Source organism: Rousettus aegyptiacus, unplaced genomic scaffold (assembly GCF_014176215.1).
Source record: "Rousettus aegyptiacus isolate mRouAeg1 unplaced genomic scaffold, mRouAeg1.p scaffold_m13_p_10, whole genome shotgun sequence".
NCBI classification, from domain to species: domain Eukaryota; kingdom Metazoa; phylum Chordata; class Mammalia; order Chiroptera; family Pteropodidae; genus Rousettus; species Rousettus aegyptiacus.
The window spans coordinates 17815603-17833453 of record NW_023416285.1 but is presented as its reverse complement, the minus strand read 5'-3'; the positions used below and the strand labels follow the sequence as shown (position 1 = coordinate 17833453).

The window sequence follows — 17851 nt, the reverse complement described above, 5'->3', positions numbered from 1 at the left end:
ACCCTACCCTAACGTGTACCACTTAAAATATCTCAAAACATATATTTCTCAGCACTCTGGCCTGGAATTTAGCAAAATTAAGAATATATGTACTTCTAGAGCAGTGGTTTTCAACCAAGGTACCCCCTACTATGGGGGGAGAGGTATATTTGGCAAAGTATGTAGATTATTTTTATTGTGACGAGTGAAGAGGAGGTGCTACTGGCATTTAACAGGCCGAAGCCAGGGATGTTACAATGCCCAGGGCAGTCCCACACAACACAGAATTTACCGGGGCCAAAATGTTAATGTTAGAGATAAATTTTTCCTGTCCTCAAAGTGCATGCTAATTTAATCAAGAAAAATGCTCTGTACAAGGCACTATTAAAACACCTTCTCTGGATTCAAGGAAGGAAATGGGCAAATATATGTTTTTTGCACATAAATTATGGAAGCAGATGTGAAAGTCTACTTTGGAAAATGATGGGAATGGTGGTTAAGCATATGGAATTACAAACGAAGTGTCTGTGATATGGTTTTAGATTCCCAGATCCTTCAGTTAACAGACAATTTACTTAACTGAGACTCAATTTCCCCATCTTAAAATGGATATAATAAAAGGTAATTTATATATTTATTTATAGATAATGATGGGATGTTATTCAACTCAGAAACTAGAACATAGGTAGCTGATAAATAATTGTGGCTTTTATTATGGTTGTTATCATTTGTAAAACATAAAATTAAACTCACATTAAGAAGTGTTTAGACCGTCCATGTATTTCTTTCTTATCTCCCACAAGTTAACTACAATTAATATTGCTGCAGCTTATGAAAAGGACATCTAAATAAATTTATTTTTTACCATAAGTACAAGTCCTGCCATCATCTAATCCCTGTCTAGCTCTTCCCATATTTACAGACTTCTACTATTTCTCCAAAATATATTTGTCTTCCTTATAAACTTCTTAGTCATTGCCTAGGTTTAAAAAATGTACTATTGCTAAGCATTCAGGTATCTCTTTATCTTTGGTTTAATAATTAACAACAATATTAATGCCATCTTATATATGTAGAAATTGAGATGCTGTATAACAACTGTACAAAGAATAGGAAGAAGGCATGAGCTTTTGTATTATATGAATTGATTATTATATATAAACTCAGAACTTATTAATTGATAGTAATTCTAAGAAACTTTAAAACAAAGAACATTTTGGTATAGATTAATTTACATTATTCTCAAAGCAGCACTAGGGATAGATGTTATTTCTCACATATAATACAGATTCCAAAATACTCAAAGTTATGCCAAAGTATATCATAAATGGTGACACTAATCTCAAAGAAAAGTATTATGATTCAATTATTTTGGCTCTTTGCATTATGATAAATCATAATAACTTTTCATGAACAATGAATTAAGACACCTATTAATCAGCAATCAGTCACTCAAAATTAGTGCATTAGTGAATGTTGAAACTATTGAATATGCTGAATGACTTAGCAGAAGATGAGCTCAATTACTTCCAAGAATATTATTCTATAACTACATGTAATGTCACTCTTGTAACCCTTTAGTATTGGAATATAATTTTCCTTATTAAAAAGAGACCTCAAAAGCAAAGACAAAATATTATGGTAAGTATTTTACTAATCTTGGGAGTCTTGGGTAGCATCATTCTATCTCTAGCATTTGTGTAATAAATCTGGAAAGATGCTAAGAAATCTTTAGATTCCCTAATTCTATTGTCTCTAAGGTTAGCTCTGTCTCTATCATTAGCTCTGTCTCAAGCTCTAGCTTAGTTCTAGCTCTACAATAAGGTCTATACGATGGGGTGTAAATAAATGCAAGCAGCAAATATTCTGCTAAGTAAGTGAAAGACAAAAATAATCTCCTATGATCAATAATCCCCTGTGGGTTTGGCTGATTAAAAAAGTAAATAAGTAACACACCTTCTCTGATTTCAAGATATGAAATTGGCAAATATCTGTTTCTCATACATAAATCAATTCATTCCTCTGCTGTGAGGAAGAGTGGGTTGTGGAGCAAGAAGCCAGGAATGTTTTATAAAATTCTCTCTTACAGGAAGTGAGAAATGAAGAAAAGATATTATTCTTCTAAATCAGAGTTTCAAGGAAGAGGAATGATTTTAAGCTGGAATAACCAGAGAAAGTGGTAGGAAATCTAAGATTGCTCCAGGCCTTGTACCATGGGCAGGATTTCGACAGGTTTGGGGAGAGTACACATTTTGGGATGGATACAAAATGACTTATTGATTGAAATATACAAAGCAAGTTCAGAAACAGTGAATATACTTAACTAGGGCACAGAGTGGCCATGAAGAGTTTGGAGCAGATACAACCGAAATGTTAGAAGATAAGACAGTAAAAATAGAATGCAGAGAATATGCATCTGTTTTCTGGCATTTGATTTTTTTCGTCAGTCGGTATCATTAAGAACATATTTCAAGCATTAAGATTAAAACGTTCAATAAAAGGTAGGCGATAGGTAAAGAAAGTCTTACTGGGCTCTTGAGACACAGCTCTGGGGATCTGGGCTGCAGACACTACCGAGCAATCTAAAGGGTGCCACAGTCGGAATCAATAAGATCAAACCATTTTCTCTTGCTGGGTTTCCTTCAAATTGAAGAGATGGTCAAATTGGCTCAACTTGAGTCATCTACCCAACATGTGGCCAGTGGAAAAATGAAGACTCTTATCATAGACAACCGGTAAAGGCAAACTGAGGTGATTTTTACCAAAAGAAGGTAGAAGGAATGCTTGCTTGGTTGATGAAAAGAACAAATGCCCACTATTAGTGATGTATGAAAATGATGTGGAAGAAAGATTAAAACACATATAGCGTGGGTTTAAAAAAATGAACTAAGAAGTAAGACGCTTATCTTTTCAAGTTACTTGTTTTGGATTTCTTTGGAGAAATACCCAGAAGTGGATTTGCTGAAGCATAGAGTCAATAATTTTATAATAACTATGTATTGTGTCAAGTGAGCACTGGACTTAACGGGGGATCACTTCATAAGTTATATGTCTAACCACTATGCTGTACACTGAAAACGAACATAATATTGAATGTCAACCGTAATCAAAAAAGGAAAATAAGAGAAAAAATGAGGAAGGCACTTACAAGACTGCTGTGTTATGGGACTCATGCCCATCCTCTGCATCGTGCTCTGGGGATACTGAATACTCGCAGACATCCCACCGATTTCTCTGTTTTCTTACCTTTAACTTTTAGCATTGTTGTTCCTGTGCTAAGAATATTTAGTTTCCTCTCATTGTCTGTTTAGCTCCTCCTAATTTTTCCATGTTAATCTTCAATGAATTTTCCTTATCAGCCTCTCTAACTGCCCCCAATAGACCAGTTTTTAGTTTAGTTTTGTTTTGTATTTTTAATGTCTTAAGAGCCATATACATGTATTTCTCTACTGGAGTATTTAGTATTATTAGTGTTCCAACTAACACACTTGGATTCATGAGCATATCTTATTCAATTTTGTATCTGCAGCATTAAACATAGTTGCAAATATTTGTTGAAAAAAATATATACACATGATATGATGCCTGTGGCCTCACTCTTTCACTAAAAGTGAAGATTTAGGGATTTCTTTGTGATTAAATTATTACATTTGGTTTTATCTCACCATAAACTCAACCTATTACCGTGGGTTAACCTGAAAGCAACCATTTGAATGACCATCAACCTATGAGCTCAAGAACTAAGGCTGAAGAAAGTTTGTTAAGTTAAGTTTATATTTAACTAACTACAAGTGGATAGTGTCTACCATAGTGGATAGACTATGCCTAAAAAGTACAACCACTGGCCACAAAAGCAGGAATGGCAGGTAGGCAGGAACAAGCCAAGTCACAACCGTGGCCAAGAAGTGATAAAGGAATCTATTGCTGTCGGGAGATGAATAGAAGTGTTAAAATTGGATGCTGTAATGAATGACCATTTAGTTCCCAGGGGGGTGATGAGATTCTCTGAACTTTTAGCTGCTGAGATTCACCCTGAACTTTCTGAGTTCTCACCACTACAGAGATAACCTGAAAATTTCTTAATTCCTTGAAACAAAGGGCACTAAATAATGTAATTATTTAATCATAAAATATTCGGAGCTTTTTTTTTTTTTTTTTTTTTTCCAGGAAAGGAAACAGAGAGCAAACTTTTGGGGCTTATTCCCTTTTACCACTATCCCAATTATCCTCACTCCTACTTCTCACTGCATACCCCCAAAATACCAGCTTATGCAATCTTCCACTTTCATCTGCCCATCCTTATTCCTGATCTTTAATGTCTCTTTGAATGGTTATTCCTACTGCAAAAGTCTAAGATAGATGCCCCGTAAATTATTCTAAACAACTTTTATTTTTTCATCACTAAACATACCAAATAACAAGTGCTCTATGATTCTTACCAGTTTCAATATTTTATTTCCTCTGGCTGCCTCCCACCTATGTTATAATTTTATGAGATGGGATCATTCATAGCTTGCTCACCACTGTACCTCAGATATCCAGCACTGAGTTTGGTGTACCTCATCCATTTTTGTTAAGTTAATAAATTATATCTATGTTTCCTAGGGGAAATGAGCAACGTTAAACAGTTAAGGGGAAATAGCAATGCGAGGATATGATATCTTTTCAGAAATTTTGTTTTTAATTAAATTATCCTTATGGATTTGAAAAAAAGGAGAAACACCTTTGAAAGCCATAATGATGATCATTTTAATAGAGGACATTTCCAAAAGGTTGTTTTCCTACACAATTGGAGAAGAACGAGAAATGATATCACATCTTTGAGATGTTATTGAAAACACATTCTGATTTGAATCAGCAATTCTGTGTGCTTCACACAGTTATAACCAACACTAACATATAGGTTAAGACTGAATCAAATTACAGCTAAAAAATAAATTTAGATCTAATGGGAACATCTAAACATTCCTAGATAGAAGTTGACTATAGTGTGAATGAAATAAATATGTTCCACCTGGTTCCTCTATGCTGGTTATTTTAAATCTGTGTAGAAGGAGTCATAGCTCTGGGAATTCTTTGCCTTAATGCTGTGGGGAGTAAGTCGTGCAGAGATCAAGGCCTCTTTTTCAGGAGTCTGATGAAAATAAGCAATGCAAATGTCATTTCCAAATTAACTCCTGGTAATTTGGCTTCAATCCACTATCCTGAACAATCTTTTTATATTTGTAATTCAGGTTGAAATTAAACCTGAGTACAATATCCTTCTGTTTACACATCTTTCTGCTCTTCTTGAAAAGTTAAAGTATAAACCAGTGCTTTCATCTTCATTGAAACACCAGAGCAATGTATGATTCTTTGTCAGTGCTGGTTCTGATTACAACAGAGCGAACATTATTTTTCCACCTGTGACACTATCATTATAATCGTCTGACTTACATTTATAGTCAAGTGGGAGTGTTTCTCTGATGACTTAGAGCCTTTAAACCCGGGGATAACAAAATGCTGGCTGTGAAGCACATATAAATCCTAAGCAGAGAGAAAAATCAAATCACCTGTTATACTATTTGTTATTATCTAATAAAAGATGTAGAAAAATAGAAAAAAAAAATGAGCCTGGAGTATTCCAAGCAATTTAAGGAAAGAAGTCAACAGGCAGTATACCAAATATCTCTCTCTGCATCCCAGTAATTGACATAGCAGGAGCCTAGCTCTAGTGTAACAAAAAGGATGGTTCACTGAAAAATGAGTTTGTTTGGAAAGGAGCTGTATCGCTCACCCCATTTGCCCTATGTTTGCCAACATTTAGAGCCTTGAAGCGAGTTTTCCAATATGGTAGCACTCTCAGTTGCCCTTTTCATTTTTTAAACCATCTATGGACTAACAGTATCTGTCTCTTATGACTGAGAATTTATCTTTTGTTTTTTTCATCATTTATGTTTCCTGATTATTTTAGCCAATGAGAATGTTGATTGTTTCTTAGATCAGGAATAGATTTTTGTAGTAACTTTTCAATAGTGTCATTTCTGGAAGTTGAACAAAACCAAGTAGCACTGACTACTACACGGTTAACATCGACAATATTCATATTAAAGAAATATTCATGTTAAAGAATTCATTTTGAAATAATCCAATATACATGTTGAAGCATCCATCCATATTTTCTATGTTGATCAAACCTTAGATAATAGGTTTACTGTAGCTGTCAATTTTCTTTTCTGCATGGTTACACGTTACTTCCCTCAAAATACACACTTTACATTTAATTTAGAGGCTTAGCAGTGTTCATGTTTAGGCTTTACATAAAGATTTCTTTTGCCCTAGTTTGGTAGTAGCAATCTCTAAAGTTATTTCGCATATCATATTCACTTTTCTAGGATAAGAAATAGCTAATGTCAAAAGTCACAGTAGAATGATAATTTTTTAAAAATACAATTTTCTTTGGTATTGTTAGACAAAATGGGTTCAATGTTTTACAACTAAATTGTTTCTTTTATTAATGTTAAGTCTGTTTGCTCAACTGCCCATTTTTTTATATTGCTACTATAAAACATGTTTATGTATACAATTTGGAAAACATAAAAGAGAACAACAAAATTCACCCCATTCCCAGAATGCCACTACATTTATCCCAGTATTTCTTCTTTTTATTTTATGGACACCATGCTCTAATTATGAAACTTTATACTACTTTTTACTTAACATGGTGTAATTAGCCCTTATTCATGGCATTTAAATAGAAATATGTTTAAAGCTTTGATCAGGTGGAAAAAGTAAATCTCCCTCCTCTAAATCAAACTAAGAACTTCCAGAATAAGGCATATTTTTTAAATTTTATAAAGTGGCCAATAGACTAGTGGTTGCCAGAAGGTGGCAGGGAGAGGTAAATGGGGAAATAGGAGTCAAATATGTGGTGACAGAAATCTAAGTTTGGGGGGTGAACACAAAGCAATATATATATATATATATATATCATATATATATATTATATATATGATATATATAATATATATATAGCCATACTGTTGAATTGTACATTTAAAACTACTGGGAAAAAATTTTTTTGATAAATTTTATAAAGTGGATAATGCTGAATCTTTCATTGGGAAGATTATGAGCTCTTTTATAAGTCATCTGAGGATTTATGCATATTGACCTGGATTCTGACAGAGTCAACCTTTTGTGATCTGGCGATTAGATTTTATAAAGCTGGTCGATGGGAAGGAAGGACACAAATGTGGTAACAGCTAGGGCAACAACAGAAGCTAAACTTTAAGGGTGATTATTAGTAAATTTCCTGGACAAAGTTGTAAGTGAGGTACGAGATGAAGAATTCTAGTGATGAATTCTAAAATCAGTATCAATTGAAGTAGTTTTGGGTATAGAGCAGGGTGAGCAAACTCATTCATTGATCAAATCCAGCACACTGTCTGCTTTTTTATATCTCCTCAGCTAAAAGTAGTATTTATGCACTTAAATGGTACTTTTTTAAAATCTGGGAATTTGTTTTCTCTCTTGTCATCTAAATAGCTACACAGTGTCCTTGATTGGGCTTCTTGAATTACAAAGCCTAAAATATTTGCTATCTAGTCCTTTTAGAAGAAGTGTGTCAACCTCTGCATATGTTGATATATTCTAGTCCAGTTACTCACATTGTCTAATACTTTGCTTTTTATCTAATTCTCTGCTTTATTTTTTCTCACAACTGAGTGAAATATGGACCCTTATATAGGAGAAAGCAATCCTTTTGAACTCCAGTGAACATAATTGTTTACACAATAGATGGATATATAGTGACTTATAAAGTGAAGATTTTATTCTATTAAATCGGCTTCAATTGAGAATTATCAATGAAAATGATGTATGCTAAAAAATCACTTTGATCATCATATTAATAAAACTCAAAACTTTAAAAATTCTCATAGAATATCTGGATCTCTAAAACTCTGACACCTCTCAATGAACCACAAACTCCAGTTTAAAAAATACTATTACAATATATTTAACATATACTGTAAGGTTTGGAAAAACATTCAGATAATTGCCTCTTTCTGAAAGACAGGTGGTAAAACTAAAATAAATGGCTAACCTATCTAATTTCTTCATTTCTTTGTTTTTTTTTCTAGCATTTTTCACCCTCAATTTATTTCCATAAATGTATTATCAAATGATTTAAATATACAGTCAATTTTCATAACAATCCAAAAAACTGCAACAAAAATATTCTATGTAATATTGTACAGAATACACTTAGAAAAGAAACTACCATTATCCTATTAAGTTACTACTAATTTTACTAAGTTTGGCATATTGTAAGATACTTTCAATTAAATTACCAGAATAAAACAAGTTGGTTTTACCTCCTTTTTTAGATCACTGAATAAGGTGTTTCCTTAGTGGACTATTTTTTTAAACTAGGCATTTGGATTGACGTTTTTATTTTTTCAAAATCTATTTCAATCTGTAATCTGATTCCTGGTACTTCTCTGCCAATCCCATGCTTCTTTCTTAAGACCTGCCTGGTAATGGATCTTCTGAATTATAACTTTCAATGGAATAAAATAAAATTGAACATTATGAGTCAATTACAATTTTTGTTTAGTTAGCATAATCTTAGAGTGCTGGGGCAAATTTTATATTTATGAATGATTAAGCATCATCTACATCTTCTCCCAGGAGGTTCAATAAATAGACAAAATTATTTCTGTGTGGGTCACACATATTAAATTCAATCAATGAATAAAATTTACATGCAACAGCAGAACAAGAAAAAAATAAAGGTGAAAAGAGAGGATCTATTTTTAGCTTTTCACATTTTACTTTCATATTCTTTCCTTACTCATTGTAGCTTGGAAATTTTATATTATCTTTTATACAATCACATTCCCTCATGCAGTTTATAAACAAGTGTAAGAGTAGAGATAAAGATAAGAGAAAATAAATAAATATAAGTTCAGACTCTGCTTCCTAAGAGCTCAAGTAGTGATATTGTAAATTTCCATTAAAATAAAGCTGATTGGGTTGCAAATTAAGTAGTCCCTGGTTAGCTACCTAACATTCCATCACCTGCAGGGAAACAGAGCAAATAACTACCTCTTGTTTTTAAAAGGGGTAAGGGGAAACAGAGCAAATAACTTCTCAGAGATTGGCAAAGGGGGCTTCAAGCTGGGGACACAAAAAGGTTAAATGTAAAAAGAAAAAACGTGACAAGACAAAAACTCAATAAGTAGATTCCTTTGTGAAGTCAGCTTGTTGACAATAAATTTGGGAATTCTACAATTATCCTGAAGAGGAATTTTCCACTCAAATGGCTAACATTGTAATCTGTAGACATGCTTGCCACATAGGGTGAAGGGATGGGTGACTTTGAGATCATCTAAAGACTCACCCACCCCTTTGCTTGTTCTGTCTAGATAACAGATGTATTGCCTTTGCTTGTTAAGCCCTACAAAAGTAAGGTTACTCCCAAGCTCTGGGCCCAGATTTCAGAGTGTTAGCTCCCCTGAGACCACTGGTGTAATAAACCTGAGTTTTCCAACTCTCAGAGTGGTGCTTGGTTTCTCACTGGTCCTGTTTTGCAACATTTCTGCAACAATCTGATCAATTTGATAGGGCTGACTGAAGGTTGTAAGTATTTAAGTCCCCAAATCCATACTGACTATCCAGCCACAGTTCACCAAAAAATAGATTAGACCGGAGGGATATTCAGCAGGAAGAAATTAGGCCATGATGTTTTCACGATTTACAATTTGGTGTCAGAAGTCCCATATGTTACAATGCTTGTATGTTGTGTAATGTCAAGTGAAGATAATTACCTACATAATTCGTGCCTCCCACCAAAATTCCCAATTTATCGAATGTTTATTTTATTCAGGTAAATGGGAAGAGTTCCTTTTTCTTGTCACTCTGCTAAATCATGCAAAATATTTAGATCGGCACATAAGCTAGTGAAAGGAAAATGTTAATATGGTAGAACTTTGTGTTCAAATTTTTATTCAATCTGAGAATTATTTAATAAAATTAAAATCCACTTTCATACATGGCTTAACAGTTCCTATAGCTTATATTAAAGATATTATGAAAAGTTTTGGATCTTACAAAACCATTTGTAAACCATGATGTGCACCATAAATGTAAGATACTGTATATAACCAGGTCATTGTGCTAAGTAAAGCTTCTAAATAACTAGATGGAGCTCTTCCAATGAATCATGGGTGGAAGAGTAATCAAACCTAAACCTTGAAAGCAATACATGCAACTTTTGTTGGCCTGCTTCGTGTCTATCTTCTTTCTAAAATATACTACTAAATTGCAGTTTAATCTAACTGCAATTTCAGGGTAAAGAGAAATATGTTTGTCAAACATATATGGAGAATTTAAAGAAAAAAAAGACATAGTGATTTCATAGTATGTACTGTGCCATTGATTTCTGTGCTAATACTTGATTCTAACCATTGGAAAAAAAGTAGCAAGTAAAGAGGGTCAAATATAGAAGGATTGAGGGAGGATGAAATGGGTAGAGGGGATCAAATATATGCTAGCTGAAGGAGACTTGGCTTTGGGTGGTAAACACAATAGAGTATGCAGATGTCAAATTATAATGTACACCTGAAAATTATGTAATTGTACTAAATAAAGTTACCCCCAATAAAGTAATAAAAAAATTTAAAAATTTCCATATAAATATGGGGAAAAAAGCATGTATGATTTCTTCATACCATATGAAGCAGACTTCTTACCATACTCACTCTAAAGTTCTCCTTCAGAGAAGGAAGGCTGCTAGCCAAAATTAATTTATAAGGACATTTTTGATTTAAGAAAGAATATGTCATTCCATAAAAAGTATTTTGAATTTTTATCTAAAGAAGAATTCTTATCTAAAAAAAAAAAATGGTAGAGAAACTTTAAGCAAGTTTCTTCAGAATGTCTATCTTTCCACATAGGTAAATATTAGCAGTATTGTTGTGAGATAGGACAAAAATTCCATGTAATCTATTAGTATCTATGTAAACTATTTTCTTTCCTTTTTAATTCTTTGAGTTAGGTTAGAGAAGAGACATTATTTGTTTAAATAGATACCAATTTAATAAATAAAGAAGATACCCATTATAGTTAGGTGTGTAATCTGATAATGGAGTAAATGTAGTAATTAAAAAATAAAAATAGTAAATGATTGAAAATATATAACTAGTAGAGAAAACTCAACTTAAAAAAAGTGAATAAGGTAAAAATTCTATTATTTTGTTTCAGGTTTTTTCTTTATATCACACATGATATGTATTTTTTTAAGTCTCTAACTTTTTTTGTATTCATCATTGCTTTAGATTAAAAACAAACATTGCCTTTACAGAGATATATTTTGACTTAGAATTAATTTTATCTTGAATATGAAAATTCTCTAGGTAACACCTGCAAAAAAACAAAAACAAAAACAATCTTTAGATTAATGACAAAAAGTTCTTCCACAGTACATTTAATATTTAAAAGCCAGCTAGTTACTGTCTCAGGAATTATTTTGATGAAACTGAAGAATTTAAGTTCCATTCCATTATAAGGCAAAATATTATGACAGTTATAGATGGTGCCCCAAATCAACAATTGCTGCAGCATTATTTTCCTTACTATATCTTAATTTAGCAGAAATCAAGCCATTTTAAATCAAACCAGTACATGCATCCATTCACTTCTCGTCCAATCAAAACCGAATTACCTGCCAACAGAGAAGTACACTTACAAGTGTGAAACCATTTGACCATGTTATATTTTAATTTGCAGAGACAAAAAATGACAAGCAATTTATTTACATAAAACTGTACAAAATCAAATTAAATTATGTAAAGTACTTCATAAATAGTTGGACGAGTGTTTAATACATTTCGCCATGTTTAGCATAGTTGCGTGCATAGTGACTCATAATAAACGATGATAAATTGTTCTCTGCTTCACTATCAACATCCAAGTAGCAGAACAATAGTAAATGAGTAACATTACAAACAGATCGTACCACACTGAATGCAAGTGCTTTAAAATGTAGGAAAAGTCATCTGAAAGGAAACCCTAGGTAGCTGGGGACAGGATGCCTTCCTCCAGATGTTATATATACTTCTGACTTGGTCACAACTCAGAAGCTTTACAATATTCATGATCATCTTCGCTTTTTTTCCCCTTTAAGAAGACATGTATATTTATCACTGATCCAATATACTTAAAACTACTTAGGTCTTTAGATTTCTCATGACTGTTTTAGAGTGGTTTGATTCTTGGCAGTTTCTTCTGGTCTGTGTGTTTTATTTTACTTTCTTGGAAAACAGCTTTCTAGGGTCATCTTTCAGCCAGACATCCTTGGTAGCATCTTAGATCCTCTTCCCATAAAAATAATGCCTCCCTTGTTTTCTGAAACTCAGGCAGCAGGCCAGTCACAAACCATACAGAAATGATATCTGGAGGTTCAGAATGAGCATTAGATTTTAGACTGAAGCTACAGACGTTTTAAAACACATAAATTTATATAGTTACTCATTAATTTATAAATGTGTCCTAATGTATAATGCATGCAAAGTTCACTTGAGATTCTTGCGTACAGAAAACAAGTATGGTTTATATATTGTACAACCAAAATAAAACAGCAGCTAAAGGAAAAAATAATCAAAAGGAAATAAAGAATGGAAATTCTAAATCAATATTTTATCTTGCAAGATGGACTGATTTCACCCCTGATAATATCTTCGTGTCTTACTGTTACAATAAATGCTTTCACCTTCTCATGAGAATTAAGGAGCCCATGTTAATGCCTTAATGTTGTTTTATGAATGAACAATATTTAAGACTGGTCCATTATCTGAGTTTTTCAGGAGGCAAATTTTTAATATATTATTTATTATTTTCAGAAAATAAACATGGATAAATATATAGGATCAAAAAAGTTGGGAATAGCCCATTTCCCCTCATTGTCCAAACCCAACAACCGTTTTTTTTTACCATAACAACAGGTATAAAAGGCACAGTTGCTTATTTTGCATTCACTCATTTATTTTTTTTTTGTTTCTTTTTATTGATTTTTTTCAAAAGCACTCTATATATGGAGTGGCACCATATTTAACCTATTCAAAATAAAAGTCATACAAACACAAAATATATTTCTGTGTCATGCCAGCTCATTATATAATAAACATGTTATGATAGCTAATTCTACTAGAATTACTGCGAATACTTACAGTACACTGAATTTTATTCTTTCACACCCATTTTAGTTCTAAAGAGAGGTTCATGAGTTAAATGAGAATGACATGGCTGTTTTGAATGTGTTGCAAACGTCATTGGAGAATGTGGATTCAGTTAATCCAAAGGTCCCGTATGACCCGTATTAGCTTCATAGACAACAGAAGGGTTTTAAGATAGAGTGAAATGAGCAATCTAATGGCTTCCAGTGTCTCATAAAAGAAAGGGGAAAATGTATTTAAAAAAAGCTTGTTGAACATCTGTGTTATGCATTTGAGTATTTTCTTTGTAACGTGCAAGAAAAAATATGTATACATAAGTATCTTTAGAAGTATTTTGTCTTAATAGGTACTTACAGATTATACAAGGCAGAACTGCTTTAATGCAGTTTCCTAACAAAGTACTAAAATTGCATCTTTCCATAATGTAAATAATAATCAAACACAAACATGTTCAATTATTGATATTTTAGTCCAATGTTTTTGTTTCAATTACATATTTCTTTCATCCTACTATACACAAACTAACATCAAAATTAAAACTTCGTTTAAGAAAGATCATAAGGAAAGGACCCCAAAAGAGTACCCCACCAGTGAAGTGGTTTTCAAAGGTAAGTATTTTGATAATCTATAGTGAATTAACAACCTGTTTTCCAGGATGCTTCACTTTATAGTCTAAGAAATTCTGCAAAGCATGAAACTACCCAAAGCTACATTATTTCTACAGTTTGCTAGAGAGCCCATCAAGGCTACACCTTAACCAGGTTACAAACATTCAGTGATGGGGATGCTTGCTCTCTCCCCCTGTCATCCCCTATTCCGTTCCTGGATTGTCACTTTGGTTGGAATGTCCCAGCTCAATTTCCAATGGCATTAAATCATTCTCTGCAGTGCAAGTGACTCAAAATCTGCATATTCTGTATCTTTTTATTACACTGAGAAAACTGCATATTTTTCAACTTTGAGGTGTACAGACATGCCACTGCCCAGAACTCATTTATTTTATGTACAATCTGGATTTGTTTTAAGATATATTTTGAATAATGTTTGAATTGCATTAGTGACAAAGTCAATTAGAGTGTCACCTTGTTTCAATGTTGTGAGTCTCAAAATAGTGCGATATCGCACAAGATTCAAAATTAATGCATTTGTGTTATATGAGAGTGTTCGTTAAACACGTAATAAATACAATTGGTAATTTGAAATGTAGATAATAAGACCAGCAAGGATAACCTGGATTATAAAATAATAATAGGGAACTTAATTTATAAGACTGCACACCGGTGTATTTCTTTCCCTCCTTACTCATAAATATGATTCTTAAAAGTTAAATCTTCCCTGATAATATTTTTTCAAATTAAACCTGAATCTCAACTAATTGTCTATTATAATAACTCAATACATCTCATTAATTTTTCATTTTCTTAACTTTCAAAGGTAAGAAAGGTAAAGGAGAATGTTTATTTTCTGGGTATAGAAACAATGTAAAATAAACTAGTATTTGAATGTTTCTGTGCATGAATGAATCCATTTGTTTTTGTTGCTTAATGGTTTTTCCCAAGTCAAGACCAAATCTACTTCATGATTTCCCTGATCTGCTATATGATCTTTGGCCTTTTAATGACATAATTGTTTCAGTTGATAATAGTGATGGTTTTCTGTAAAAAAAATATATATATAATTTTTACAAATTATAATTAGCATAATTGATTCATATGGTCAAGATTCTGTGTATAATAATAGTCAATGAATGTCTAAAATAGAAGTTGATGCTCCTGACTTGAAAAGAACAATTTTGGGACTGCAATCTCCAACTGAGGATTGTTTCACTCTCAATCTTTGAAAGAATATTAAAGCTGCAATCTTCTCCAAATGCTTCTTATAGAGCCCTCCTTTATAAGACGTCACCATGAGAGGGACTCTACCATTTTTGAGGGATTGCCTTTCATGGTGATTGATCGTATTCTGGTGGTATATCTGAAATATATTTTGACCAGCTGGATGACATTCAAACTAAATCAAAGTGACTAAAATCATGCTTCAGCTTAGGAATAATGAGAGTGTGTTGTGTTCTGCTAATCAGGCTTATTACCATGAAAGAAAACTTGCAACCATCTTTTTTTTGTTTGCTTTTTTGGAAAGGGGTGGGGAAGAGGAGAGCAGGTGTTGGGGATCAGTGAAGGGGTCAGACATGCAAGTAACAAGGATGGTTTCTACATTGTACATTACAATCAGGCTGACAGTGTCACTAAAGGCCTGATCTGGAGGCAGAAGTGGCAGGCAAAGCTTTGTCTCTTTGGTAGCCCCCTCTTTTTGATTAAACGGTTTTGCTTTGTAAGGTTTTTGTTTTTCCCCCCTTATTCTCCTTCTCATACATGAAAAGACTTCGCTGTTGCTTCTTTATAGCCTACAGGTAAACTTCTCTTCTAGTAAGAGTATTGACAGGAGATGGCTTGTATTCCCCTGTTTTTGTAAGGGGAATATCCTCAGGGTTGGCTTCCTCATTTTTGCTGAAACTAGCTGCACTGAAGGTCTCATAAGATGAGGTCAACTTTTTGTTCAGGAGGTTTCTGTTGCGGTCACCCATGATGGCGGCCTCGCCATTGGCCAGCTTTTCCTGGCTTCCTCGCTCATCGACGGGCATGAAAGTGGAGAGTTTGGGCTGGCTCTTCTTCCTCTCCGGAGAAGTACGGACCGGCATCCAGCAGGAATCCGAGTGGCCATATTCATCACACTCACGGGTGCACTTCCCAGTCAGGGCTACATCTGGAAGAGGTCTTGAATCTGAAATTCAAGAAGAAAGAGCCATTCAAGCTGAATATTCCTCAACAGGCTTTCCTGATCCTTATGAAGTTGGAGGAGGGATATATATGCATACATATATACATACATACATACATATATATACACACACACACACATACATACATATATACACACACACACTTCACCATATTAGTTTCGTTTTTTCAACACCCTGCAGTTTTTTGTTCCATTGAACAGTTTTTATTTTATGTCCATTAAAAACAAGGTTTTGCAAAAACATCAGATATTGTAGAAAAAGAGGAATGAACAAAGTGATAAAATTAAGTTTGTAGAAGACACTGGTGTTTATGTATTTGTTATCGGAAAGGGACGTGCATATATTCTCAAATAGAAATAAAATTCATACATATATTTGTATAAATATAAATTTTTCCACATGCATAAGAAAAGTTATTAAATCCAAATACATAATTTTCTGTATTTATAAATTATCCCAATTGGATAATCCAATTTGCCAATTGGATTCCTTCCTGCTTATACATTATTCATAGAATGCAAATATGCAAAACCTTATATTTAAAATACATTCTAAAACATCAGGGTGACTCAGAAGTAGAACCTAAATTGACAACACGTTATGTGGTAAAAAATAAAAAAGCAAAGTGCGAGAAAGGTATGGGCATGAGCATACCAGCGACATTACCACCTGCCCCACCCTAGCCCCCATTCTCTAATCTCCCACCATGTCACGTGACCTAATATGCGCTATGGGATAATCCTCTGAGTGTTCATACAAAAATACTCTTGCGAAGGCCTTTGCTGAATGAAATATTAAATGAAATGCAATGTATTGAGTAAATATAGTTAAGCTCTTAAAGTTTTGATGAAATAGCATGTAGTCCTAATTAAAAGTGTTGCCTATTGGAATGGAAAATGTCTCCTATTTCTATAAAGTTAAGTCATATCTAGAGAATTCCTAGGAATCAAGGTTAAAGATGGCAGTTAAGAATGTGTGATTAAAATCATTAAGTATGTTTGTCTTTAGAGAATAGTTATTCGTTTCCTTAATATTACAAATACAAATATTTTTAACAGATTTTATTTTTGTTTGAGAAAAGGAGAGTGAGAGAGAGAGACAAACCTGCTCCACCTCAACAGATTCTAAGAGAATAACCTCCAGGGTTTTATTTAATAGATTTTATAGTTTATTGACAAACAAAAGAACATAATATGACTGTACTCCAATTTATATCATATAGTATCATTTTATTATAAGGCTTGGGACTTATAAAGATGGACAATTTTTGACATCTGCAAATATATCCACAACAAATGGAATTAGTGAGATTTACATACACGTGATCCTGGGTAGCTTTGCTTTAAAATAGAAGAAAGTGTTGTATACATTATTCCCAGTATGTTAATATGCTCTCTGATATATTTATATCCCCTGCTTTTGTCTCCTCGCACCATTCTCTATGGTTTAACATTGTGTTCCTACTTTGGCGATTATTTGTTTAGGATTTTTAGAGTTTCACTCTGTCAAATCTCCTAAGTAAAGTAGTCTTCCAATGTTATATGTCTTTTTTTTCTCTTTTAGTGATGGGTAACTGAAATATTGACATTTGTCAGTCAGCCCACTGATTTTGGAACCACTGTGGCCTGAGATTTTTATATTGTGTGCTGTGAGCTCAAATAGGAAATGCCAATGTCTTTAGAGGAAATCTAGAATCACTTTTCTCTCTCCCAATGGTAAAATGCAAAGATAATTATTTATTATAGTTGTACATGCTGCTATTTGACTTCTAAGTGGGCAGATCTTATTAATTTCATCATCAAAGGAAAAGCACATTTCTTTATGCTAAATTCCCTGTGTCTCTCAAACACATATT

The 17851-nt window shown here is 33.2% G+C and overlaps 1 protein-coding gene across 8 annotated transcripts in view; it reads right to left on the bottom strand.

Annotated features, from left to right (window-relative positions):
* Positions 1–11718: 11718 nt before the first annotated feature.
* PCDH7 (protocadherin 7) overlaps positions 11719–17851 on the bottom strand; it is a 386475-nt gene continuing 380342 nt past the window's right edge. For 5 of the 8 annotated variants that reach the window (XM_036227580.1, XM_036227581.1, XM_036227582.1 and 2 more), the window contains one exon: positions 11719–15977. In XM_036227580.1, coding sequence (XP_036083473.1) covers positions 15601–15977 — 377 coding nt within the window. In that variant the 3' untranslated portion in view covers positions 11719–15600. The remainder of the gene's footprint in view (positions 15978–17851) is intronic. The other 3 variants (XM_036227587.1, XM_036227591.1, XM_036227593.1) reach the window with 2 other exon arrangements.